Consider the following 27,528-nt stretch of genomic DNA (forward strand, 5'->3'; position numbering starts at 1 on the left):
GGCAGACAAAAAATAGGAAAAGGGAGTGATGTTTTTCCATCATGCAAGGTGCTATTGTGAGCTGTGACTAATATTCCCATTTACAACATGTCTAGCCTAGCTATGCAATTCCTTCAATATTCCGAAGCAGCCACAATACGAAAGGTAAGGATTATAAAAGAAAAAAGATAGAGAAGAGTAAGAAGGAAGACATGGAATAGCATAATTATTAGATAGGAAAGAAGAGCAAATGAGTTCACTAAAGCTGGACTTTTCCCCTTATATTGAGTGTCTAGGAATTTGAGATCTGAGCAAACGGGAATGAAGTTCTTGTTCCATTGCCCCTGTTGCTCATGCTTTTGCTTCATGAAGCCCAAGAAGAAGAAAGCAAAGGCAAAGGAGGTCAAGGTACATTATGAAGCCAAAGAAGAAAAGAACAAGTGACAACTGACATGCAACTCCACGGCTTAGAGCTGTCTTTCCTTTCTACTTGTCAATAGTCTTCTATGTATGTGTGCCTACTTTGTAAGGTTTGAACCATTCACACATTTTTTCTTCCATCCAATTTTTACCCACTTTTTCTTATCTTTCTGTCTTCTCTTCCTAGTTTTTGCTGAGTGTGTGGAATTGGGGTGTGAATGAAGTTTTATATTGTACTGCTTTCTTCATTTGACATTGCCATGATATCCAAATATCAATTCAAAATGTATGATGCCTTCTACTGGCACTGACACTGCTAAGGATAGAAAATAAATCTGCCATTGATTGTCATGCTAAATTCCATTCGGTTTGTAGATTGTTTGATGACACGGAATTCTATTTTGTCTTCTAAGTCGTTAGTTCTCTGTTATCTCAGTAAATATGCATACTTTTTTGTTAAAATTTGCACTTGATTCTTTGATCACTGTGTGTGTAAATACTTCCAAAATTATGCCCTTTTGGGTTTGTAATTTAAAGAAATAGGAATCAACATCATTTCCCTCCATAATTTTCACCAAATAGAAAAAGATAAGAAACAAAAGTGAAGAAAGGAGATCAATATGAGTTTATATATTTTTATACATTGGTACATTTTGTGCTTTTATTTGCTTCTTAAAGCTTTTGTTTCCTTCTTGATATATAGCAGTGCTGAATAAGACGGATATGGTGTTGGCCCCATGCACCTCCCTTCATCCTCCGATAATAATTTTCGCTACCTGAGCCAGCGCAGTGTGAGATGAACCACCTGGCGACAAAGCCTTTTCAGCACTGTGCTTGATCTCTTTCACTCTCTTCGTCACGGCACTGATCCTTCCGTCACGCAACTGAATCACCTCTCTCACCATGCTCGCTATCTCCTCCCTCCTCACCACCTTCTTCGTGGGCAGCTCCTTCGTTCGCACCGCCACGCCTAGCTCCTCCGCCAGCAACGTCGCGTTCATCCTTTGCTCAGCATACAGAGGCCATGCGATCATAGGCACGCCGCTCATCACACTCTCCAGGGTTGAACCCCACCCGCAGTGCGACAAGAACGCGCCAACCGAACTGTGCCTCAAAACCGTTACTTGTGGGGCCCACTGCGGAACTACCAAGCCCACTTCCCAAGTCCTCTCAACAAACCCTTCTGGCAACACACCATCCCAATCATCACTAGTTCCACGCCCCATCGTCAAATAAGCCGCGTCCGTAACTCCTTCGGTGGGCGCGCGCACCACCCAAACAAACCTCTGCTCGCTCAATTCCAAACCAAACGCTATCTCCCTCATTTGCTCATACGACATCGTTCCTCCGCTTCCGAACAACACGTAAACCACTGAATCCCTAGGCTGTTTGTCCAACCACTGCACAACCCACCCGGAATCCCAACCCGTTTCCGAATCAGGTTCCCTCATGATGGGTCCCACCGCGTAGACCGGGACCTTCAAGACCCGACCCATTAAATTTTGGTCTCTTAGTGCCTCAAGGTCTCTACACTGAAGCTCCTCCCACGTATTGACCAAAACGCCGTCGCTTCTCGGAATTGCTTTTCCTAGTGTTAGACACTCCGAGTACTGCATGTCGTTCCGGTCCTGCATGGGGTCGAAAACGTCCTCCGGCCGAACCGGGCTTGACCCGGGTATTGTAAGCGGCTTGTTCTGGTCCACATACTGTCCTTCAATTATTTCATCCAGCACCGACAAGTACACGAGCAGCGACAGAAACCAAGCATGTGAAGTCACGTACACGAATTTTCGGATATTGAGTTCAGCGGCAACTGGCAAGGAATCTGTCCCAAAAATGTCAACAATGAAAGCGGAGGGACGGAGCTGCATGGTGGAGAGCGCTGCTCGGATGGCGGGCACGGCGGCGCGCATCGTCATGCAGAGGCGAGTGGCAAGAGCGGCTCCAGCTCCGGCAGGGAGGTCAGGCGGTGGTATCTCGATGACATCGCAGAGAGATGATCTCAGAACCTCTGCTTCGGCGTTGGAGGCTTGGAAAGTGACGGCGAGGATGGTGACTTTGAAGTTGTGGTGACGGAGGAAGCGCTTGCCGAGCTCGATGATGGGGATGAGGTGGCCCAAACCAGGACTGGAAAAAAGAACCACGTGTGGTGGTTGGTTCTGCATGTCTTCCATATGTGATGACTGTGTTATAAAAATAGGCTTGATCGTGATGGAAATCACTTTCCTTAAAGTATTTCAAGCACTCTTTGAATTTCGTCTTAGAGTTTGGATGCAAGAATACCCAGGATAATCAGCCTTGGTTCGAGTTTGCACAAGACTAATGAAAACTCGATAAGCAGCGAAGTATTTTCTGGAAAACAGAGGATAAGATTGTGTGTTCTGAATTCTGAACATGCACTCTATTTATAGGCAAAAACAGAACAATTCATAAGGTTGCGACCCTTCATGAATTATGTCTGTTACCAACAAATATGTGAATAATTGCGACCCTTCATGAACAGGTGCAAAATTCGAAAAACAAACAAACAGACGTTACGGCAACCGAGTCGCCGTCGTGTACTTGCCGGTGCCGTCTACAAGCCGCCACTAGCGCCTCAAGTGCCGTGCCGTCTACAAGCCGCCACTAGCGCCTCTACACCCACGCCGAGGGGTGGTGTGAATGGAACATGTGACATAAAAGCTTGGGACCACCAAACCATGCACATGTAGCACTACATCCTCACTTTGTCTCTTTGTTGAATGGTTGGCATTTAATGATATATAAATGCTTTGGAAAGTTGCTCCACTTTCTATGTGGGACTTCATTCCAATCCATTCAATGCAAAATCAACACACTTGTCATTTTGGAACACTATGTAATTATTACTCCTTGAGTAATTATTACAACAGACTGATGAGTAGGAAAAGGAAGGAGAAAGGGATCAATTTGCTAAGCTCGCAGCTATTTTGTAGCTATTTGGCTACAGTGTATAGTCCACAACAGGAACAAATATGTATGATATATATCGACAATCCCAGCTCAACTTTCTGGTCCACTAATTAAATATTGCCATTTTGATTACAAAAGAAACGTGTCAATGCCAAACTTGGATGGTGATTTTTTAAAATTTATTTGTGGTACAGGGAATATGTGAAGCCTCTGGCTTAGATTACATTGTTTGTTTGGTCCAAGTCGGTGGTCACTTAATTGGGGGATTTGAATTTTGAGAGAAGGTTGTCATCTAAGCAAAGGACTGGGATTTCATTTCATATAGAAGTGTCTAGTCATTGACTCATTGTATCTTGCTTTTGGTGATCATGGGTTATTGTTTACATGGATTTTTGGGAAACAAATATCCTCTTAGTTCGACTAAAGGAAGTTTAGATTTAGGGTCCTTTTGAGAAAACGCTTTGCCAAAGTGTTGTGTGTGTGTAAGTGCTTTTTCGACGACAACGAGTTGGTTTAAACAGAACTGAATTTCATTAAGCACGGGTCAATTACAAAGAAATCACATACATCAAAATAACACAAAAGCTACAAGAGATAAGGATCTCGACAGGAAAATGCATACAGGAACTGGGAATTAACAAGCTTAAATACAAGAAAACTAAAGTGTTGGTTCTGCAACATACTCCTTCATCATCACGTTTTGCTCCTTGAGTCTCATTGATGCGGACATTTGGAGCTTTTTGGTGAATTTTCAGAGTTTGAGTTGGGAACCCTCTTCCTGAATTGGATTCTCCTATTTATAGAGCTTCGTGCCCCGCGTGTCTTTGACGGTTTTCCTCCTCAATGGATAGGTTAGTGGGCCTGGTTTCCCCCCACGATTTGATGCTTGCTCCGGAAGTTCCATGCATGGTGGTGGAGATCGTGTGCTTCAACTGCTTTAACTGTTTCCTGGCCACGTTTTCGACCATCGTGGGGAGAATTTGACTTGGTCAATGTGGCACGTGTTACATGTGCTTGTGTTTAGTGGTGATTGTTATTGTCGAATTTGGCTGTCCCATTAACTTGGTGCATTTTCCTTTCCCTTTCTTAAGTCCGAATTCTACTACCTTGAGTGTTTTGGGCTGAATGCGTTTTTTTCTCTCTTGGGCCAAAATATTGGGCCAACAGATGCCCCCCAAAAATGTTGATTCTCGACTACTAGATCTTGGAGGGATCAAGCATTTTTTGCTCGTGCAATTCGACTGAGCTTGACGGTTGTTCGCGACTTTCCACTTTTCTGACTTCAAGTCCCATCAGAGATCCAATCGTTTGACTTTTCCTCCAATCAGAAGCCTTGACGTCTGACTTCGTCTGCCGTGTGCCGTCTCTACTTTAGAGTAATCATGGCCCTTTTCTAGCCTTTTCATTAGGGTTTGCGGTTATATAATAAAATAACCGTTGGATTTCAAAAAAAATTTATGCAACGTTCTATAATGCAGCTTCACGTCCGACTCTTCGTTTGCCTATAAATACGCCATTGTTGGCCTTCTGCAAGCTTTACCGTTTTTTCAAACACTCAAGCTTTCAAATCCTCAAGCTTTCGAACACTCAAACTTTTGCCTGATTCTGCTTGTGACCACCTTTCATCATTTGGTTTCTGTTTTCCCCGTGTATTCTCTGAACATTTCTATGGCTTCTGGTTCTGGTTCTGACAATGTCATCCCTTTGGCTGCTGCATGTGAGATGAATGAAGCCAAACGCACTCCCATTCCAGATCCGCCGTATGACGTGGAGAAACGGGCTATCTGGAAATCCCAGGTATTTATTCATATATCTGTGAATGGCAATTTACGTGCCATTTTAGGCCCTTTGAAGAAGGCAAAGAAGGGCAGACCTAACAGTCTCCCTGAGGGCTACGAGCATTTTCACCCCAGCATTCGTGGGGATGAGCTCATTCTTGCATTTCAACCTTCTTACCGCTTCCCTTTTCTGAAAGATCCCAAAAGGACTTTCAGGTCTGCGCCTCCTAACCCATCTGCTGGTGAAGGAGCCTATCTGAGATGGCTCGACAGGGTGGAGGCCAGTAAGTCTGGGCATTGGAAAGTGACTGGAATTTTCGACCTCATTCAGTTGTCGAGGTCGCCGATTACTTATAACCCTGCTATGCTTCTGAGCTCTCTTTTCTTTTGGGAGCGGTCCACCAATAGCTTTCATGTCCCCTTTGGGATGCTTTCTCCCACTCTTCTCGATGTTGCTGCAATTACTGGCCTCTGGGTGGTGGGTGATGATTACCATTCTTCTGTTGCTCCCACCAATCCTATTGCCATTCCAACAGATAACATTGCTTTCAGTAAGTTTATTAAAGATCACTATGTCGAGAATGGTGAAGTCTCTGATGCTGAGCATGTCGCGTTTCTACTGTATTGGCTTTCTGCTTATGTGTTCTGCACCAAGTCTTTGAGGATTCCGGCTAAACTCCTTCCTTTAGCCAATCTGTTACACGAGGGTCGAATTATCGCCATGGCCAGGCTCGTGCTCGGTAATCTCTACCAAATGATCAATGAAGCGATAGCTGACATTCGAGATCCTAAGGTTGCGTCTTTGAATGCAGCTGGTCCTTTCTGGCTTCTTCAGCTCTGGATGAATGCGGTTTTCGAGCCATCTCTTCCAGCCAAGAACCCTCCTCCTACGGTGTCTAACACAAGGATCGATGCTTTCAGGCTTGAGGCTCTCACCCCTCCTTATGATGCTTCCACGTTCGAGTTTGACTTCAAGAAGTATTTTACCCTGTTTTTCGAGCTGAAGCGTTTCCGCTCGAGCTTTGCACCGTACCACAAACCTTCTTATGGCCCTCGGTGGCTAAGGAACTCTTACCCCAATCTTCCTGGCTCAGAGAACCTCTCTCAGCATCAAGTCGAGCTTTGGCAGACTATATTGTCTCCCAGGGTGTTAACCATCAACTTTGCCAGTAATGATTTTACTCTTTGCGGTTACAATCCTCAGCTTGTGTCTCGACAGTTTGGGCTGAGTCAAGATTTGCCCAATACCTTGTTCGACAAATCCCTCATCCTCTATCCTGGTACCATCACCAAACGTAGTGTTTTCGACACTACCATTAGTTACTATAACGAGGAGGAGCTACTTGGTCTTAGTCCTTTCAGTTTCACTCCATCCTTTTACGTCACCCAGGCGTTCAAGGCTTGGTGGTCTGCTTATTGGCATGATATTTCGACGCCAATTGAGGATTGCTTCCAGCGCATAACAAACATTTTTCTTTTGCAGAGGCAGGCCCCAAAGAAAACTAAAGGTATGCATACATCTGAGATCAACGCTTTTCAACAATTCTTCGGTGTAGTATACTTTCCGGGTCCTCGACTTCAGGAAACGGTTGCCAAAGCAGCCCAAGTTCTCAGGCGAATGTGGGAAGCTAAAGCCAAGAAAACTCGATTGAGCCTTCCTTCTGATGAGGATGGTCTTTCTTTTATTATTCGAAAAACCGGCTTTAGGTTCCCACCACTGCCTACTTGTAAGTATGCTTTGGCTTTTCCGGTAGTGCTTCCTAAGTGGGTTGATCATGTAAGTATCAAAAACTTTTACCACGGTGCACTGCCCCCTCGGAAGCGGGTGACCTGGACCAAGCGTTACCTGTGGAATTATCCTCTCCATGTGCCGGTTGAAATCTTCAACCACATATCGATAAGAACGCTTATTGGTCAAGGTAATTATTTCGACCTGGTATCTCTGCGATATTTATAGCTTAATCTTCCTTTGTTTTCCTTTTGTAGCTGAACCAATTCCTCGACCGACCCCTCATGCTTCTCCTCGGGTGGCTTCTGCGATTGTTGAAGTGGAGGATGATGATGATGATGATGACGTTGCCTTGGCTGATAAGCTCAAGATTCCTAAGGTAATACTGAACCTTGTGAAACTTTGACCTTTGCTTGACGTGTATATCTTTGTGATCATTTGCTTTTGTTTCAGAGTCGAAAACGGGGGGCCACCCCTACTACTTCTGCGAGCCAAAAGAGGGCTAAAGGTGCTGGTGAACCTTCTGCGGGCAATCCCTCCCCTGCTAAATCAGCCAGTCAACGTGAGGAAGTGCAGCAAGGTGGTGAACAAGGTGTTGATGAGCAGGCTTCTAATCCTCTGCTTCAAGGTACTACACCGATTCCTGTCGAGATGGCTCAAGCCAAGAAGACCTCCGGGAAAAGGTCTAGTCGCAAATCTGGTAGCTCCTCTTCCCACCATTCTAAAAGTTCAACCAGTTCCAGCCCCCTCAAAGCATCTGGCCCTAAGGTAAATTATTAGCTCTTACCTTGTCTCAATTCGCTTTCTTTTCTTCTTTCTCAATCATTTTCACTTTTGTTCTTCAGAGGGTTGGCATGTCTAAAATGGATGTACCTCGAGCCACGTGGTTTTCTTCTAAACCCCCACCAGTTGTCCTGTCTAGCTCTCCGAGCAGTTTAGAGTCCTCTAATTCGAGTTTAAACTCTACTGAATCAGACCCCGTGTGGGACAAGCTAACGTTCTATTTTAACTCGAAACCAATTGCTTGGCAGCATCCTGGTTGTGAACCCTATTATACCAAAGAATGTCGAGATAACCTTTCTAATTTTCCTCCGCAGGATATGTAGAACATGCCTTCCCCTGCTCGCGAAGAAAATGTACCACATGATGAGGTGCAGGGTAGTGAAGGTCAAGAACCTCCAATCATTCAGCCTGATCAAGTGATTGGTGTGATGCCCCCTCTTAAGGCTGATGTTCTGGTCTCGACTCATTCTGAACCTTCTTCTCGACAACTTCCAACTTCTCCTCAACAACCTCAACCTGGTGCCCGGATCGCTTTGTCTTCTCCTCACGCTAAGGGAGGCTCAGCTTCTTCTAAGACGGCTGCCTCCTCCCATACTTCTGGCGAGAGGCTCAGTGCTCTTTTAGTCGAAGACCCTCTTTCCATCTTTCAGAGCTTCTTCGATGGTACTCTAGATCTCGAGTCTCCACCACGCCAAGCTGAAACTATTGAGACTGCTCAGTCTGGTGGAGTAGCCGACGATAGCCAGATTGAAGAAGCTTTTGTAAAGTTAAAAGGGCTGGTTTTCGATGCGGGCTTCATCAGCGGGGCTCGAGCTAACTCTCGACTAGGCCAGGAGGTTAAAGAGCTGCTTGCCTTCCTATTGAGCCAACGACTTGACCAAACTCGAGCAGATGCTCTCGTCGAGCTTTAGACTCTCCTGGTCGATATCTTGGCCACGCTTGACAAGGCTATTGCGGTGGAGCAACTCATTGAGGCTAAGCAGGCACAAGTGACTTCCAACACCAATGGGCTCCTGCCTTCAAAGGATGAAATTCTGAAGCTGACTGCAAGGAAAGCTCTTATAGCAGATGAGTTGTCAAGCGTCGATGCTCGACTGGATGAGCTTCAAAGGGAGGTGGCAAGGCTAGAGAAACAGAAGGCGACGTTGATTGATGAAGGTCCAACTGTTAATTCTCGGCTGAATACTCTTGCTGCTGAGTGTACAAATGTGATGTTATCGACAACTCAACTTTCTAAAGAGGTTGCAGCGGAGCGGCGCGTAAAGCAAAGCTTGGATTCTAGGATTGCTGCTGCTGGGGTTCAGCTTGAAGCCTTCAAGTCGAGAATTTAGGCTTCATAATTGTTGTTTTATTGTAATGGCCATGGATCTATTGTGGCCTTTGTTGCCAACTTTGTAACAATCATTCCTGTAACTTTGCTTGATTTCTGATTAATGAATGAATTTGTATTGGCAATGCTCAACATGCTTTGTTTCTCGATTTGCATCTTATTGTCGATTTAGTTTTCGTTACATTACTTCCTGCATTGAATTGCTAAGTCTCACCATTTAACTTGGTGCTTAATCTAACCTTTCAACTTCCACGTTTCTTGGAAAACCACGATAATTTATAACGCTTTTATCACGTTCTTGTTCAACGACTCAAGAACTTCCTCCACTTGTGGTAGTGGTTGACGTGGCTTGCCGTGTTTGGCTGACGCTTTGGTAACTGCATGTTTGCATTAATACGTCTGTTTGTTACTTCCCCATTATAACTGGTGCCGTTTTTTACTCGTCTTCCAACAACAACTCTTTTCTTTCCATTCTCATCGTCTTCCTGCGATTCAAAGACCTTTCATTCTTTACCATGGATAGCAGACTTATCCTTCGTCGTATCAGGGACTTGGCTTTCCAGGAGAACCTTTTCCAGAACCTGTATGACTCCTCTGCTGGCCTTGATGAGCTTCTAGGGCTCATTGATCAACTGCTTCATAGGCCAATCATCGCGCGCGTTAGAATTCCCCTTCAGGAGTTCCAGGGGTTTCTCTTGGAGGTCAAACCTTTGTTTGAAGAGTTCCGGGAGCTTTCAGTAATGGTGTTCTTTCAAGAACACCAAATCGATGAGTGGAGGGAGAAATTCGATTTTCTCCAAGCCTCTTTGGATCAACAAGATCCCGAAGGTCTCGTTCGATTAGCTGTCGAGATATCTACAGCCTCCCTTGAAGACCTGATTGCTCGTCAAAAGAAGGCTCGGCTTGAGGACCAAATGGTGGCGCTGGTGAATCGAATTGCACCCATGCAAGCTAGATATAACGGATACAGAGCTATTTTTCCTTTTTAGGTTTCTAGTTTTATTTGTATTTTGCCATGCCTGTAATCTTTCCGATCAATGAATGTGATTTGGCAATTTAACGCTTATGTTTCATTCGATTTTAAGCTCGTGCAACATTGGCTTATATGCTTTTAAATACTTGCCATTTATCGTAACACATTGACGCTGGTTACTCAATTCCTTAATTACATAAGCATTATTGGGTAACGCTTTCTCGACTGTAAATGGCCCTTCCCAATTGGGGGTCCATTTCCCATAAGCTCTATCCTTTTTATCTATTGGGAGAATAACTTTCCACACGTAATCACCTGTAATAAAAGATCGACCTTTAACCTTTTTATTGTATGCTTTAGCTATGCGATCCTTCTGCCTTGTCAAAACGTCCAGTGCCAAGAGCCTCTCTTCGTCGAGGTTGACCATTTCGTCTAGCATCATATTCCAGTAAACTTCACTTGGGATTTCCTCTTGTCTTTGAATTCGACATGATTGCAAATATACTTCTGCGGGCAGCACGGCTTCTTGGCCATAGGCCAGTCGAAAAGGCGTTGTTCCGGTCGCTTCTCTTGGAGAATTCCTGTAAGCCCACAAGACTTGGCTTAAAGACTCATGCCAACTTTTTGGTTTTCGACCCACGTGCTTTTTGATTAAGCTTATTAGAGTTTTATTGGCCGCCTCTACTTGACCGTTTGCCTGAGCGTAGTAAGGGGTCGAGGTTAAGAGTTTAATCCCCCAGGATTCTGCAAAAGCTGCCACTTTGCGTCCCACAAATATTGTGCCTTGGTCCGTTGTAATTGACTCTGGTAATCCAAATCGATACACGATATGGTTTTGTATAAACTCGATTACCGTTTCCTGTGTTACGTTCTGTAGTGGAATGGCTTCGACCCATTTAGTGAAATAATCGACTGCCACAATGATATATTTGTGTTGCCTTGATGAGGCTGGGTGAATTTCGCCAATTAGGTCTATTGCCCATCCTCTAAAAGGCCATGGCTTGATAATAGAGTGCAATTCGCTAGCTGGCACATGCTGGATTCCTGAGTGTTTCTGGCAATCTTGACAACCTTTTGCGTACTCAATGCAATCTTTCATGATAGTTGGCCAATACAAGCCTTGCCTAAATAGAATCCATTTCATTTTGGCCCCTGCTTGGTGAGCACCACATAGGCCATCGTGAGCAGCTGATACTGCTATGAATGCGTCGTCTTCGCTTAAGCATTTCAACAATGTGCCGTCAACGTTCTTTTTGAACAACTCGTTGCCTAAAATAGTGTAGCTTTGGGACCTATACTTGACTTTTCTATCAGTTGACCCTACTGGGTTCTGCAGGTACTCGACAATTGGCTTTCTCCAATCGTTAGGAGTTAGATTATCAATAACCATAATGTCGAGATCTGAAGGACACAGCTTTTCTTTGATCTTAATTAACTCTGTTAACTTTAGCCTATCTATCTTATACCCAGAAGCAATCTGCGCCAATTCATTGGCTTCTTGGTTCTCTATTCTAGGAACATGACCTATTCCAACTTCGTTGAATTTAGCCAACAAATTGTTTGCTTTTACATAATATTTGGCTAGATGCTCACTAACGCACTTGTATTCTTTGGTGAGTTGCTTTACCACCAGCTCAGAATCTCCTTTTACGACAACGTTCTTTGCCCCCAGAGCTAGCAAGATCTCGAGGCCCGATATCAATGCCTCATACTCGACTTCATTGTTCGAGCAATTGCCCTCGATCCTAAATTTGAACTTAGTGGGGGTGCCTTGCGGGGACATAATGAACATCCCGATTCCAGTTCCATTTTTATGGCTGGAACCGTCGAAATATAATTTCCAAGGTTGTATGTCTACGTAAGTTACGATTTCTTTAGGCACAGTATGATCTGCTAAGAAGTCAGCAACCGCTTGCCCCTTAATTGCTTTTAATGGGGCATAAGTTAATGAATATTCGGTTAGGGCCAAAGCCCATTTACCAATTCGACTATGCAAGATTGGTTTGGATAACATGTGCTTTATTATATCATAATGAGAAAAAACCATTACATCGATTGGCTTTATATAATATTTCAACTTTACACAAGAGAAGTACAGGCATAGACACAATTTCTCGATCATGGTGTATCGAGTTTCTGCGCCTTTTAACACCCTACTCAAGTAAAATATGGCTCTTTCGTTGCCATCTTCATCCTCCTGAGCCAGCATACTCCCAATGGTTTCGTCTGTGGCGGAAATATACAGCTTCATTGGCCTCCCCTTGGTGGGTGGCACCATTACAGGCGGATTGGACAAGTACCTTTTGAGTTCATCAAACGCCTTTTGGTGCTCTGCTTCCCAACGGAACACATCTTCCTTTTTTAGTCGAAGAAGCGGGGAAAATGACTTGGTCTTTTCACTAAGGTTGGTAATGAATCTCCTTAGGAAGTTAATCTTCCCCAATAACGATTGTAGCTGCTTCTTGCTGGTTGGTGGACTTGTGTCGAGAATGGTTTTAGCTTTATTTTTGTTGATCTCGATGCCCTTTTTGTGCACCACAAAGCCCAAAAAATCACCTGCAATAACACCAAAGGCACATTTAAGGGGGTTCATCTTTAAGCCATATTTCCTCATCCTCTCAAAGGATTTCCTTAGATGGGATAAATGGTCATCCCTTGATTGGGACTTTACCACAATATCATCAATGTAAACCTGCATGAAAGTTTCAATAAAATCGTGAAAAATGGTATTCATTACCCTTTGGTAGGTCGCGCCAGCGTTTTTCAATCCAAATGGCATGACCACCCACTCGTATGTCCCTAAGGCACCAGGACATCGAAAATCTGTTTTCGACACATCCTCTTCTGCTATGAAGATTTGGTTGTAGCCTGAGTAACCATCCAACAAGCTTAAGTATTCATGACCAGCAGCTGAATCCACCATCATTTCAGCAATAGGCATGTGATACTCGTCTTTTGGGGTGGCAGCGTTAAGATCTCGAAAATCAATGCAAACTCTCATCTTTCCGTTCTTCTTGATCACTGGAACCACGTTGGCTAACCAGTCCACATATCGAGCCGTTCTGATAAATTTACACCTAAGGAGTCTTTCGATTTCTTCCTTGATTTTCACCAACACATCTGGATGGAACCTCCTGGGTAATTGCTTGACTGGTTTCTTGTCTTCTTTGATGGGTAACTTCAATTCCACCAATTCTCGACTAAGGCCGGGCATTTCATCGTAATCCCAAGCGAAACAGTCTTTGAATTCCTTGAGTAATTTCACCATCCTGTCCTTTAACTCTGGGTCAATAAGAGCACTGATGTATGTTGGCCTCTTTTCTAAGCCATCACCCAAGTCCACTTCCTCCAAAGGGTCTTGTGCTTCCATTTTCTTGGAAACGTCGACCATTGGCTTCTCGAAACCTAATGGACCGTCATCATAGATGCAATCTAGCCTCAAATTGCAAAGGTCCTCAAATTCGCATTCATCGACACCCTGTTCGTTTTCTTCTATGCACGTGTTATCCTTATTTGTCGTTGCCTCCTCCTGAGATGTCATTTCGACAGGCAGAATTGAGGCATTGGCTTCGTCAGTAGCCATTTCTTTGGCTATTCTTGCGGCCTCTAAGGCCGTCCTTATTCTGTTTTCGGCTGCGTAAGCCGAGATTCGAGCTAGGCTCGCATTAATCATCTTTAACATCATTTTGCCACTCAGTAGTGGCATCCTTTTCTTCATCGCTGTGCCACCCACCCATGGCATCAGGTTTGCAAGCTTCATTCAGGTTTAATCCTCTAATGGGATCCAATGTCACTGAATATTCCGAGTAAGGATTGAAATATTGATTAGCCACTGTGTCTAGAGGAGCAATTGTGGCTAAACTCTTCTCGAAATTCTTTTTGCCGACATAACCTGTCTCCGCTAAGTAGTAGCTTTGATCTGCTTGCACATTCTCGACGACCCCATCTGATTTCCAAATGGAGATACGTTGGTGCAAAGTTGAAGGCACTGCTCCCACACCATGAATCCATTCTCTTCCCAGCAGCAAATTGTAGTTGGCCTTTGAAGGGACCACAATGAACAATGTGGAACGGGCTACCGTTCCTATGGTTATGTTCAACATAATTGCTCCTAAGGAAGAACCTGTTTTCCCTTCATAATCGGAAAGTACCATGTCGTGAGGGATTAGGTCTGCTTCAGTTTTGCCCAGCTTCTTGAGCATAAACTTAGGCATCAAATTGATTGTGGCCCCTCCGTCGACAAGGACTTTATTGACTCCTTTTTCGTCGACTTTGGCCCAAATGAATAGCGGCTTCAAGTGGCTTTTCATCTGCTCCGTTGGCCTCTGGAAAATAGCTCTTTCGTCTTCGACGGATCCTTTTTGCATCACGTAGTAGCACAAGGGGTTATCATCTGGCTCTTCTTCGTCGTAGTAGTCTTCTTCACTTTCGGTGACCTCTGAGATTCTGTCGAATTCAGCGGGTAAGATAGACACTATGCAGATGATGTTAAGGTCTTCCCCATCACTGTCATCGAAATCCTCTAACATGTCTTCATCCTCATCTTCGACAACATCTTTGCCCTTTTCTTTGGCTGGGTTTTCTGGCACGATTGCTCCCTGTTTGATGGCGTAGTCTAGCTGGTTGATAATCGACGCCACACTAGGCTCATTTCGAGGGTTGTCTTCTGGCTTTATGTCCCATAGTGAACGGAACTTGCCACCTCTTTCTCTTTCAGCTTTTCTCTTCCTCAGGAAACGTCTGAACTGAGTTCTGGTCATTTGTTCAGGAGCGTAGTAGTTCCCAGAACCATAGGAGTAGCTTCGCGACACGCGGGAATTGTTGATGTAAGAGGATCCCTGGCCCAGGTCGATTTTCTGCCACTTGGGGTATGGTTTTGGCCTTGGAGGTGCTAGCTTAAACCATTGATTTTTTGGTAATCCAGCATCAGGGACATAAGTCTTGTCCCTACTTCTTAACTTTTGGCCTTTATGGCCATCGAGTTCTTGATCTCTTTCAACCCACTCCTCGTGGGGATATTTCAACCTTCTAGACACAAGCATTTTGCTCTGGTAATGCCTCTTCATCTCAGAATCTTGATAGGCTTTAGCTGCTGACTTGTCGAAAACGGCACTACATCGAGGACAAAGCATGACTTCTTTCTCGCCATCTTTGCTTCGTGACAAAAACTCAACAAGAGTTTCTCCTGCCTTGGGGTAAACCTCTTCCAAGCTCACCTCTTTCTCGACCTCTGGCTCTTCGACAGCCATGTTTTCTTCTCTTGCCTCTCCAAGCGTCAAGCCCAGACTTAGCTTTTCGGAAATGTCGACCATGCCAATGTAGAAAGGCTCTACATAGTTGGCCTCAGCTATCTGCAGTGGATCAGAGTCGATCTTCATTTGACTTTTGGCTTTTTCATCATACTTGAGCCGTCCTGAATCCAATGCCCCCTGCACAAGATCCCTGAAACGAACACACTGTGAGGTCCAATGACCAAAAAAGTTGTGATATTTGCAATATTTCTTTCCTTTCCTTTGTTCAGGAGAAGGAAGTTTTTGGTCTTTAGGAACCACAAGCAAACCATCAGATACAAGTATATCATAAATTGCATCACATTTGGTCACATCAAAAGTATAAGTTTTCACAGCAGGAATCGTGTTCTTGGGGTTTTCCTCCCCAAGTTTGTTTTCACGTGGTTTCAACGCTTTACAAACGTAGGGATCACCTGGCTGGAGTTCAGCCAAATTGACGTCATTCAAATCGACATCCGCAGAGACTTCTCGATAAACACATGGACTTTGACACACTGGATCAGCGTCTAGGTACGCCACTTTTTCCTTCTTTGGCCACTTAGTAGTCTTGGCCCTTTCCTCAGACTTTTCGGCCTTTAGTAATTCGATGTGCCTCACTCTATCTGCGAGCAGAGACATATCTCGAATGTACTGAGTATCGATTTTCTTTCTAATAGAATACTCTAACCCACCGGCGGCTAAGACAACTAACTCGTGTTCAGGGACGTGAGTGAAACATCGAGATTTAAGCATCCTAAACCTGTTTAGATAATCATCAATAGACTCTGCTGGCTTTCTTTTGACACTGGCCAAATCCTTCAAGCTCACTTTGCACTCTCCCCTAAAGAACTGTTCATGGAAAATTCTTTCCAACTGGGCCCATGTATGGACTGACCTAGGAGCGAGGGTGGTGAACCAGGTAAATGCATTCTTAGTTAAAGAACTCGGGAAGTACTTCATTTTTAAATTTTCATTGATGGCCAAGTCCCCTGCTTCGATTTGGTACCTGGCTATGTGTTCTACAGTGGACTCTCCTGAATCCCCCGAGAACTTAGTGAATTTGGGGACCTTCCAGCCTCGAGGAAGCTCGGATTCGAGAACTTCCTCTGTAAAGGCTGACACAAAATGGGGTCTATTCGCAAAACCCACGTTGAAGCCATGTTGATTCAACAATTGTTCCACTACGGCAGCAACATTTTGTTGCCCCCCAGCATTCTGGTGTCGAATTCTTTCTAACACACCATCAGCATGTTCTTCCTTGTTCACCATATACACATTTTGCAACGGTGGCTGCACTGCCTCGTTTCCCCTAAATAAAGGGTTTGCCCCCATATCTTGGTGTTGTGGCACCTGATAGCGCACAGGGGCAGGGTTAGGCAATGGGATTTGGTTAATCCCTGGTGCTGGTTGGATTTCGACTGGTGCCCCCAGGGCTGTCGCCAAACGATCCATCTGACGTGCCAAATGCTGATTATTGACATTATTATTTTGGAGCACAGGGTTAATTAGTTCACCTATCTGTCGAGATAACATGTTAACCATTTCATGGTTACTATCATCTACTTGCTGCCTAATGGCTTGAAGTGAACCAGTGTTCATACCTGTAGACAAATAAATCTGTGAACTAGACCCAGGGATAGTGCCAGGAAGGCTAACTTGACTTCCTAAGTTCAACATTGTTCCATTTGCCCCAAAGGGGGGTATGCTAAAAGGAGGGACATTCTCGGGGAATGTCGAATATGTGCCCTGTATGCCTTGCATTATAGACATGGGCATACCATAAGGCATATCTCCTCTCGTAATAGTTGGAACAATTTGTGCCTGCACTGATGTAGATACAGGCATTTCTGCCATTGCAGAGACTGCCACATTCTGGGTTGGCATAGTGATGCCAGGTCCCATCCCAGTAGACACTTCTTCATTGTTATTACCACTACTCCCCCCGGGGCTACCCTGATTACCCACGTTAGACCCTTGAGGGGAGGTTCTTCCTCGATTACTTGCCATACTTACGGTCTTACCACTTCTCAGGTGCATATAAAACGTAAATCACAACCAGTGCAAGTAACAAATACCAAGTAGCATGCAACAAACAAAACACACAAAACGCTTCTGTAAAACTTAGTTTTCACAAAAACGGTCCCACTGGGCATGCCAATTTGTTTACATGGATTTTTGGTAAACAAATATCCTCTTAGTTCGACTAAAGGAAGTTTAGATTTAGGGTCCTTTTGAGAAAACGCTTTGCCAAAGTGTTGTGTGTGTGTAAGTGCTTTTTCGACGACAACGAGTTGGTTTAAACAGAACTGAATTTCATTAAGCACGGGTCAATTACAAAGAAATCACATACATCAAAATAACACAAAAGCTACAAGAGATGAGGATCTCGACAGGAAAATGCATACAGGAACTGGGAATTAACAAGCTTAAATACAAGAAAACTAAAGTGTTGGTTCTGCAACATACTCCTTCATCATCACGTTTTGCTCCTTGAGTCTCATTGATGCGGACATTTGGAGCTTTTTGGTGAATTTTCAGAGTTTGAGTTGGGAACCCTCTTCCTGAATTGGATTCTCCTATTTATAGAGCTTCGTGCCCCGCGTGTCTTTGACGGTTTTCCTCCTCAATGGATAGGTTAGTGGGCCTGGTTTCCCCCCACGATTTGATGCTTGCTCCGGAAGTTCCATGCATGGTGGTGGAGATCGTGTGCTTCAACTGCTTCAACTGTTTCCTGGCCACGTTTTCGACCATCGTGGGGAGAATTTGACTTGGTCAATGTGGCACGTGTTACATGTGCTTGTGTTTAGTGGTGATTGTTATTGTCGAATTTGGCTGTCCCATTAACTTGGTGCATTTTCCTTTCCCTTTCTTAAGTCCGAATTCTACTACCTTGAGTGTTTTGAGCTGAATGCGTTTTTTTCTCTCTTGGGCCAAAATATTGGGCCAACAGTTATATATATCATGCGACATACTGGTTTGAATAGCTTGTTTCAAGGTGCATACTTTTGTATGGGTGGTCATCAATGTTTTCCCTTTATTTACCAAAAAAAGACCAGTGTTCTCAAGCATTTTAAACTCAATTGAGTTGATTCACTTTCACGTATGTTTTGGTTATGTTTTATATTTGATGGGAACTTAGAGAGGACAATCTTATAACCAAATTATGTTCCAAATATCCATATGTTTATTACCTTAACGCAAATGGTTGAAATGCTATTGGTTGTCCGTCGGTGCATGTACTATTAATCCAAATTATTATACAAAGCATAAGAAATAGAAAACACCATCATTATCCCTCAATACAACAAAAAACGGTGATTTTTTTTTTGAGAAGGCAGAAATCTTTATTGAAAAAGTGATCAATAATACAAACAGTACTCAATAAAATGAGCAAAAATCCCCCAATACACCAAAGAAAACCCTAAAAACTCAATTTTTTAAGTGCATCTAAGATAAAACTATGAAATTGCAACACTTAAGAACTACCTCCCCTGGACAGATTGCAGGACAAACCCTAGATTACAACAACAAGGACTCAAACCGGGATCAAGCAATGAAAGACCAATATAGGGCATCTGCCGGGGACTGAAACCCAACAAAAAGCTGAGCCCAACATAAGCATTGGGGGATACTTTTCAGCGCCGAAAATCAACCACAAAGAGAAAGCAGAACAGGTGAATTTTGTGGTATCGATAAATTATTTTGGGTGATACCCTCATTAAGTGATCTAGCAAATTATTGTTATGTGCAATACAGTTTTGACCATTGAGGCTTATATACGGTAGAGAATGTGACATCTGGAGTCCATGCCTCAAACAATAAAAATGATGGTGCAATTTCTGATGTCTTTGCTTTGAAAAAAAAAAATTGTGATGCATATGAGAAGAAGGATGAAGAATTGTAAGGATTACTTTGCAAATATTGATAAAATAATTAATATTTATAAAAAATATTAATACAAATATATGAATACGAACGTTGACACAATCAGAGCATGTATGTTTATTGGTAAACATCAATTTAGGTGTCACGCCTTGATCTAAATTAAGGTACCACAACAAACACCAATAGAAAAAAATAATAAACAAAAGTGAATAAACAAGATGGAATATAAGTTCATATCTTCTTATTCGTACCTTTCGTTTTTTTATTTCCTTCTTGAAGTTTTTTTTTCCTTCTTGATATAAAGTCTAGCTGAATAAGACGGTATGTTGGCCCTCATGCACTTTATCTCTTCATCCTTCGATCATTTTCGCTACTTGAGCTAGCGCGACATTGGATGAACCACCTGGCGACAAAGCTTTTTCAGCGCTACGCTTGATCTCTCTAACTCTGTCCGCCACGGCGTTGCTCCTTCCGATAATATCTTTCACCATGCCCGCTACCTCCTCCCTCGCCACCACCTTCTTCGTGGGTAGCACCTTCGTCCGCACTGCCACACCCAGCTCCTCCGCCAACAACGTCGCGTTCATCCTTTGCTCCGCATACAGCGGCCACGCAATCATCGGCACGCCATTTGTCACGCTCTCCAACGTCGAACCCCACCCACAGTGCGACAAGAATGCACCTACCGAGCGGTGCTTTAAAATTGTTGCCTGTGGGGCCCACTGCGGAACTAACAACCCCACTTCTCGCGTCCTCTCAACAAAACCTTCTGGCAACACACCACTCCAACCATCACTACTTCCACGCCCTGTCGTGAAAAACGCCGCGTCTGCAGCTCGTTCCGTGGGCGCGCGCACCACCCAAACAAACCTCTGCTCACTCAATTCCAAACCGAACGCTATCTCCCTCATCTGCTCAAACGACATTGTTCCTCCGCTTCCAAACGACACGTAAACCACCGACTCCCTCGGCTGTTTGTCCAACCACTGCACAACCCACCCGGAATCCCAACCCGTTTCCGAATCGGGTTCCCTCATGATGGGTCCCACCGCATAGACCGGGACCTTCAAGACCATTAAATTTTGGTCTCTTAGTGCCTCAAGGTCTCTACACTGAAGCTCCTCCCACGTATTGACCAAAACGCCGTCGCTTCTCGGAATTGCTTTTCCTAGTGTTAGACACTCCGAGTACTGCATGTCGTTCCGGTCCAGCATTGGGTCAAAAACGTCCTCCGGTCGAACCGGGCTTGACCCAGGTATTTTAAGAGGTTCTTTCTGATCCACGTATTGTCCTTCAATTATTTCATCCAGCACGGGCAAGTACACGACCAGCGACAGAAACCAAGCGTGTGAGGCCACATAGACGAATTTCGGGATGTTGAGTTCTACAGCGACGGGCAGAGAATCTGTCCCGAAAATGTCAACAATGAATGCGGAGGGACGGAGTTGCATGCTGGAGAGCGCCGCTCGGATGGCGGGCACGGCGGCACGCATCGTCACGCAGAGGCGAGTGACGACGGTGGCTCCAGTGAGGACAGGGATGTCCGGGGCTGGTATATTAATGATGTCGCAGAGGGATGATCTGAGGACCTCGGCTTCGGCGTCGGAGGTTTGGGAAGTGACGGCGAGGATGGTGACTTTGAAGTTGGGGTGACGGAGGAAGCGCTTGCCGAGCTCGATGATGGGGATGAGGTGGCCCAAACCTGGGCTGGATAGCAGAACCAGGTGTGGTTGGACTTTGTTGTGCTTGTGCAAGTCCTCCATGTCGTGATGATCGAGTAGGAAAAAGAAGGAGGAAAAATGAGAATCAGCAGTGGGTTTGTTCAACTGCGTATTGATCAGACTTTACAGTTCAGTGTTATATAAAGAAAATGTTGGATATTCACGCAATTCAGACTGATCAACTCTTGTTGAACTTGTATATATCAAGTGGTTAGAACCATATCTAAGTGGGTAAGATTATTTATTGAAAAATTTGTCTGACTTTAACCAATAATAGAGTTATAGGATTCAAGACCTTTTCTATATTTTTTTGAAAGAAAAAGTAGATATATTCACACCTATTCATCATCACTAAATGGAGTGAGATAAAAATAAAAGATAGATAATTAAGATGTATGATGTGTGATGTGATAGTAAAAGAAGTGAGAGATAGTAAGAAAAAATAATTAAAAATGAGATTAAAAAGAAAGTGAGTTATGAATATCTCATTATTGTTCATCAATAAAGTTTTTTTTGTTTACCAATAAAACACACCTGCACCTTGTCATTTAAGAGGAAAAAACAGAAAAATGTAAGATATGATAATCATGTGATTAAAATAAAAGTAAGAGATAGAAAGATAAATTAAAACATGTAAAAATGAGAATAGATAATGTGAGTAGGACTTTGTTGTGCATGACTGTATGTGCACGAGCAAATCCTCCATGTGAGTTGAGTAGGAAAAGGAAGGAGAAATGAATTAAAATTGAGACTCAGCCATGAGAGTTATACTTCAGCTGCGTATGGGTTTCAAACTTTGCAGTCTAGTATTGGACTTGGCGATATATACGATCAGTTTGTTACGCTTGCATATATAGCTAATTTGTGTAACGTACACCACCCGGATAAGTATGTACCACAACCTCATCTCATTTTTCTGGTCCCCACTAATTAATTAAATCTTGTCATTTTGATTACAAAAAAGTGTGTCAATTCGAAACTTAGATGGTGATTTTTAATTGACATTCAAAATTTATTAGCGGCTCAAGTAATATATATATTCTGGATGTGAAGTCTCTGGCATAGATTGCTTGAAGCCTCTTGTCGAAGATGGTGGTCACTTGGGTGATTTGAGAGAAGGTTGTCATGTAATAAGCAAAGCGGATAATCTTGGTTTGAATAATAGCTTGTTTCAAGTTGTAAGCGTGGTGATTTCCTCCTATGCTCACTTGAATGAGTAGTGTTCTCAAGCATTTTGATCTCTTTAATAAAGATAAAGTTTCATTCATACTCGTGTAAAGAGAATGGACATGAGAGAATAGAGATAAGAAATACAAAGGGATAAAAATCTGGCTACCTTTTGCATTTTTTTCATATATAATGGCTGAATTTCCCCCTTTTCTGGTTTTGTGCACGTCGGTGTTTCATGTTTTCTTTTCCATTACTTATAAATAATTGTAGAAACTGGAAAAGTCAGCTATATTAGAAAGAAATTGGTACACGAAAGTAGTGGGCCTAATATGAATTAATATGAAATGTCTGGTTGTTTCATCTTTTGGGCATTTCATACAACTAACCAATTGATACCATTGCTTTATTTGCTTCCATCAGTCAACATGTTGCATTATGGAAAATGATCATGTGAAGCTTTTTGTCTGATTGTGGTATAAATACATCAAATATGAATTTAGAAATTTCCTTGCGAATTAAGTGATTAAGCGGAAATGAAGATCTAGCGATATCTCATTTCCACTTTCATTTTAAATAAATGTGAAGATAAGAGAAAAAATGAGTGATATGATTTGTGATATAACAAGAAATGCACAAAAAAAAAATATAAAGAAAAATGTGTGAAAATGAGATGAGATAGAAAATGATGTGTGTATGAATCATTATTCGTTACAAAAATGTCAAATTCTTATTAGTTGAATTGAAAACTGCGATTGCATTGGTACAAGTCAATGCATGAGCTCACTACAACAAAAAGACTTTTTGCCGGCAATAAATATTTCCTTTAGCGGCAATAAAAATGGCAGCAATGGCTTTTACCGGCAAAAACTACTTCGCCGGTGCATCGGGGTCGGCAAAGGCTTTGCCGGCGCTTATACCGGGCGCCGGTAAAGATGTTAAAAACGGCCGGCAAAAGCTGTCGTAGTTTAGCGGCCATATTTACCGGCATTTACTACTGCCGCTAAATGGCAATGTTTGCATTGGCTTCGTAAAACAAATCTTGGCGGTTTTAAACCGCTAGAAATGGGTTTCATAGCTGCCAAAAAATAGAACTTGCAACACAAATTCCTACTTGCATAAAACTTACACGAGCACTAATGCTCTTACCACTCAATTCATTACCTTGTATAGTTTCAGAACTAGAGTAGCAGAAAACCATGGAAGTATAAACACTAAAACTACTCTACAAATTAGATTTTAAACTTCATGTAACAACACCAAACAAGCTAGGAAACATTAATGCCAAATAGCGGCAAAGCACCACAATTTATCGAAAAATCACCACGGGCTCCAGATTAAGGAAAACTTAATTGCGTTGTGAAAGGAATGCATCTAACCTTTGAGTTGTGTCCTCAATTTGTTTGACAGGCTCTTTCAAGTAAGGACTTGGACCAAAGCTTTAGCACGTTTAAGCTCAATCTGAATAGATTGCAAGAGAAAAAAACAAAATGCTTAGAAACTCAGGGAGAGAAAAACAAAATGAATACAATTCAATGATAACCCATTGAAATACAAAAATCAATTTTCTTAGATTAGAAGTACACTCTGCAATTGAAGTGCACAAATCAAATGGAGGGGGAAATATGCTTTGCACTTTACAAGGATCACCTATGATCAGTGAAAAAGAAGTTTCACTTAAAATCTATATAATGCTAACCAGCCAAACATAATTCATTAGATTCCAACATTCTTATGGAAAACATTTGCTCAAGAGATGATAGACTTCTGTCCAATTCTTCATCATGTACTCAAGAAATGTCCTTCAAAGGGGACTTACTCTTGCATATATGCTAATGAAGTCCAATAAGCAAGGGAATGAAGCCCATAGCTTACAGATAATCCTAAGGTATGGTTCAGGCATTGGTGTAGCAGCAATCTCCAAGTCAAATTTCTCCCAAACCTTTGACATGTCACAAACTGACTTGATATCAAAGGGCTTGATATTTCAGATAACTTATATAGTTAACTTATTAACAGTTCATACGTGCAAATTCCGCAGCCACTGCAATGGTACTGCTGCTTAGATACCTGCAGTGAAAACAATAAATTAACTAGTAATATTATCTAAAACATTCTATGTATCAATTTTGCATGCTCAAGCAAACACCACAGTCGAGTTTACATGTCTCACTAAAGTACTTGCTCATGCAAACACCACAGTTGATGCAGCTCTGCTGAACCTGGTAGCAGTTAAAATGAGCACAGGAAAATCTAGACCTCCATACTCCCTTCCAGCTCTTTCGCAGAAGCTTAGACCCCAGATGAATGTCCTGCACCCACTGCAATTTTCTGATTGAGGAAAGTTGTTTAAAAAATTCTGCAATGCTTCTGATTTCTGAATACAAGATAAAGGCTAACAATAAATAATATAAGAAACTTTCTATTCAAAAAAGACAACCAAGAAAAATAAGGTTTTCTTCTTAATTTTAAATTCCTTCCAATCGAAAAATGAGTTAGCAGGAAAAAATCATTAATGGACATTGGGAGGAAACCAACTAGTGTCTATATATGTTGAAATATAAAACAAGCATCAACTCTGCATTATGTTAGTCCCTATTTTGTTACTATGAAACGAGCATCAACAGTCACTTCTACCCTTATCAACAAAATCCTGAAAGTAGATAATAGATTTATGAGAAGAAGGTAATTATAACAACTAGGAAACATAATTTACAGCACTAGGTACCATTTATGAGAAGAAGATAATTATAACATCTAGGAAACATAATTTACAGCACTAGTTACCACTTACCACATGAGAAGCAGTTAAATGAATTTCTTCTTTGACTTCGCTGCAAGGAGCATCATCTTCTTTTCTTTGTAGGCAGAATTTGATGCACAAGAGATAAGACACAATGACATTTAATTTAGTACAAAGACATTGCTAGAAAATCTTAGAAGCATAGATAGAGAGATAGTGTGTGAAATAAGTAAATTGTAGTTCGGGTAAAAATGATTTGATTTTTATTAGCACTAAAAAGCTGCGGAAAAATCACAAACCTGGTTTCCATCCGCATCAACCAGTATAACATTTGCAAACTTTAACTGAACTTCACTGTTCTTGTTCTTGATACCAAACTAGAGAAATGATTTCGTATACATTCAGAAATCACATGATAAAAAATGGTATGATCAACTGGAGGGTTAAGATAAAAACAGTTGAACTTGAAACCAAATGTAAACTTAGACACTCCAGTAGCAAATCTAACTTTATCTCCAATGTATGGAAGGTAATAGTAAAAGTTCACAACTTCCCCATCCCATTCTATTCCCTTTTAACCCTTCCATTATATATCAAGCCTCATGATATCTCAACTAAATCTAATATATCTTGCAACTAGCGACATCAACATGAATCAAATAGCACAGAATTTCCCAATTGCACAACCAATGCCAATAGTGCTAGTAAAAAATGTCAGTTGATGTAAAAGGAGGGGGATTACAAATTATAATGGGATGGCCAAATGAATGCGGGGACAGTGGAGGCCAATACTCCGTCAATTGGAACGAGAGCTGCGACAAACAAAGCAAGCAGTGGCAGCAACATCGCACTTCCTTCGACCCTGCAACCCACAAACATGATATCAAATTCAGATCGCGTGATCGATTGGTCAAGCTTAGATCAATCATACATATTTTAATATGACTGTATGAGAGAGACTAATTTGCATGCTCTTGAACACCACTAGAAAACAAGCAAGCTGACATGCATATGGTTTCAAGGACATGATAATTAAAGCGACATGAGAAGACTCTGGAATTGCGAATGCAGTCACTGATCTTGTCGTTCGTCGGCGGTGGTGGTTTCCTCCGAGCGATCGAGTGTTCGTCGTTCTCCGGCGAAGAACGAAATACTAGTGATCGGCGAACTGTGGCGATCTCTCACTCTATCTTGTCGTTCTAACCTTCACGAGAACCTTCAGGAGTTTCAGGGGATGCTGGTGACCTGGGTGAGAGACGGAAACGATGGAGAAGAAAGAGCGCAGCGTCGGGGAGTTGGGTTTGGAGCCCCACCCCTTAGGCTTTGCACCCCGCTAAAATAAATACGGAATTTAAATTTCCGTATCAATACGGAAATTTAAATTCCGTATCTATTTTAGTATATAATGAGTGGTTGAAAATGTGACACGCATGCTTAAATACAGTACGGAATTTTAAGTTCCGTATTCAATATGGAGAATACGGAACTTTAAATTCCGTATTTGATAAAGTGGGGTGCCAAGCCCCATAGGTGGGGTGCCAAACCCAACTCCCGCCGCGTCGCCGCGGGAGTGTGTCTTTTAGTGGCATTAATGTCTAATTGCAGATATAGACGAGTTATTTCCGACCAATTTCATCTTAATACAATTTTTTTAATTTTGTGATTAAATTAGCGGCAATAATGTCATTGCCGCTATCTGATTGTCGTTAAAAGACATTTTTGTTGTAGTGGCTATTTTAATATCATTGATTATTTTTTCAGTACCTTTATTATAAACTAATTACATATTTTATAAATCGGGGAGGGCTGGCTTTGGTGGCGTCGTTTGGGATCCTTGCGGGGTTCGGAAGATTGGTTTCTTTGGTCATGATGGAGTTTTCGAGATTCTTTAGGATGAGCTTCTTGCGGTGCTTCATGGATTGCGCTTCTGCTAGTGGGAGATTGGTTTAGACAGGTCATGGTACATACTGATTCTACTTTGGTATTGACCCTCCTCAGTCAGGTTGCTGCGTGCCTCAACTTCATCTGTATGTGTCCATCATAAACTCAACTGGGTGTCAACTGAGTGTCTGTTGTAGGGGGTATTTGAGAGTTTCTTTGAACCATTCTCTTCGTGAAGAGAATGTGGTTGGTGACTTTCTGGCCAAGGATGAGGCATCCTACATGTGGGTGCTTCATAATCATTCTCCTGCTGGGGCCTCTCTTTTGCTGGATGAAGACCAAATGGGCATCTTCTCTTCTTAAGGTGCTAGCTGAGGCTTCCTTTTTGTCACTCTTATGAATGTTTTTTTTAAGTTACAATTTATGAATGTTAAATTGTTGCTATATTGTTGTATTAATTAATTATCATACATTTTAAAAATTTATACACTATAATTTCAAAGGGAAAAAAGTAATAAAAAAACTGAAAAATTAAATCCAATCCAATCCAAACCGCTAAAGATTGGATCGAATTGGTTTGAATTTGAATTTTGAGATAAATCCGATTGATAACAAAATCATAAAACTGATGAAATTAAATCGAATGGTTTTTTCCTTTAAAACCGAATCCAATCCGTGAACACTCTTACTTGTAACTATCATAAAAGCACATGCTTTCAATTAGAGAATCATATGGTTCTACCGAGAACATTTTGTTCACAAGAAATAAGAAATACATTATAAATAATATATATTGATTGTTACGCGTAAAAATATGATGATTGGAATCTTATATATATATTTTTTGGGGGAGAACAAGAGTATCTTATCTCTGAGTGCATAAAGTATGTGGTGGCTTGCCTAAGAACCTTCTTAGGAAATTAATTTGATTAGTTAAT

The 27,528-nt window shown here is 42.3% G+C and overlaps 3 protein-coding genes and 1 long non-coding RNA gene across 6 annotated transcripts; 1 reads left to right on the forward strand and 3 right to left on the reverse strand.

Annotated features, from left to right (window-relative positions):
* The first annotated feature begins 92 nt into the window (after positions 1-92).
* On the forward strand, positions 93-18,831 carry LOC130748161 (uncharacterized). Of its 2 annotated transcripts, XM_057601323.1 has the most exons (5): positions 93-144; positions 276-6,616; positions 7,095-7,216; positions 7,291-7,605; positions 18,693-18,831. In XM_057601323.1, exons 2-5 carry the CDS (start codon positions 4,999-5,001, stop codon positions 18,780-18,782), a joined length of 2,145 nt encoding a protein of 714 aa, XP_057457306.1. In that variant the 5' UTR covers positions 93-144; positions 276-4,998; the 3' UTR covers positions 18,783-18,831. The 2 variants fall into 2 exon arrangements, with proteins under 2 accessions (XP_057457306.1, XP_057457307.1); XM_057601324.1 differs by lacking the exons at positions 93-144; positions 18,693-18,831 and adding an exon at positions 7,935-8,055 and having other exon boundaries at positions 793-6,616.
* On the reverse strand, positions 1,149-2,573 carry LOC130748163 (anthocyanidin 3-O-glucosyltransferase 5-like). Its single transcript, XM_057601325.1, has one exon. It carries the CDS (start codon positions 2,571-2,573, stop codon positions 1,149-1,151), a length of 1,425 nt encoding a protein of 474 aa, XP_057457308.1.
* Positions 18,832-19,112: 281 nt separating the features above from the next.
* On the reverse strand, positions 19,113-21,014 carry LOC130748164 (anthocyanidin 3-O-glucosyltransferase 5-like). The gene has a single exon (XM_057601326.1). It carries the CDS (start codon positions 20,839-20,841, stop codon positions 19,429-19,431), a length of 1,413 nt encoding a protein of 470 aa, XP_057457309.1. The 5' UTR covers positions 20,842-21,014; the 3' UTR covers positions 19,113-19,428.
* Positions 21,015-23,045: 2,031 nt separating this feature from the next.
* On the reverse strand, positions 23,046-26,039 carry LOC130749754 (uncharacterized). Of its 2 annotated transcripts, none has more exons than XR_009023063.1 (6): positions 25,452-26,039; positions 25,009-25,086; positions 24,761-24,824; positions 24,131-24,297; positions 23,786-24,036; positions 23,046-23,427 (listed from the first exon to the last, which is right to left on the reverse strand). It is a non-coding gene; the product is annotated as an uncharacterized LOC130749754 (long non-coding RNA). The 2 variants fall into 2 exon arrangements; XR_009023062.1 differs by having other exon boundaries at positions 24,131-24,287; positions 25,452-26,038.
* Positions 26,040-27,528: the final 1,489 nt, after the last annotated feature.

This window comes from Lotus japonicus, chromosome 3 (genome assembly GCF_012489685.1).
Source record: "Lotus japonicus ecotype B-129 chromosome 3, LjGifu_v1.2".
In the NCBI taxonomy this organism is placed as follows: Eukaryota; Viridiplantae; Streptophyta; class Magnoliopsida; order Fabales; family Fabaceae; genus Lotus; species Lotus japonicus.

Bases quoted from the DNA above. Each gene is read 5' to 3' on its own strand.
- LOC130748161 (XM_057601323.1), top strand. From the start codon at position 4,999: ATGGCTTCTGGTTCTGGTTCTGACAATGTCATCCCTTTGGCTGCTGCA. The intron at 6,617-7,094 runs GTATGCATACAT...TTCCTTTTGTAG, and splicing joins GGCCCCAAAGAAAACTAAAG to CTGAACCAATTCCTCGACCG. The intron at 7,606-18,692 runs GTAAATTATTAG...TCCCCTGGACAG, and splicing joins TCAAAGCATCTGGCCCTAAG to ATTGCAGGACAAACCCTAGA.
- LOC130748163 (XM_057601325.1), bottom strand. From the start codon at position 2,573: ATGGAAGACATGCAGAACCAACCACCACACGTGGTTCTTTTTTCCAGT.
- LOC130748164 (XM_057601326.1), bottom strand. From the start codon at position 20,841: ATGGAGGACTTGCACAAGCACAACAAAGTCCAACCACACCTGGTTCTG.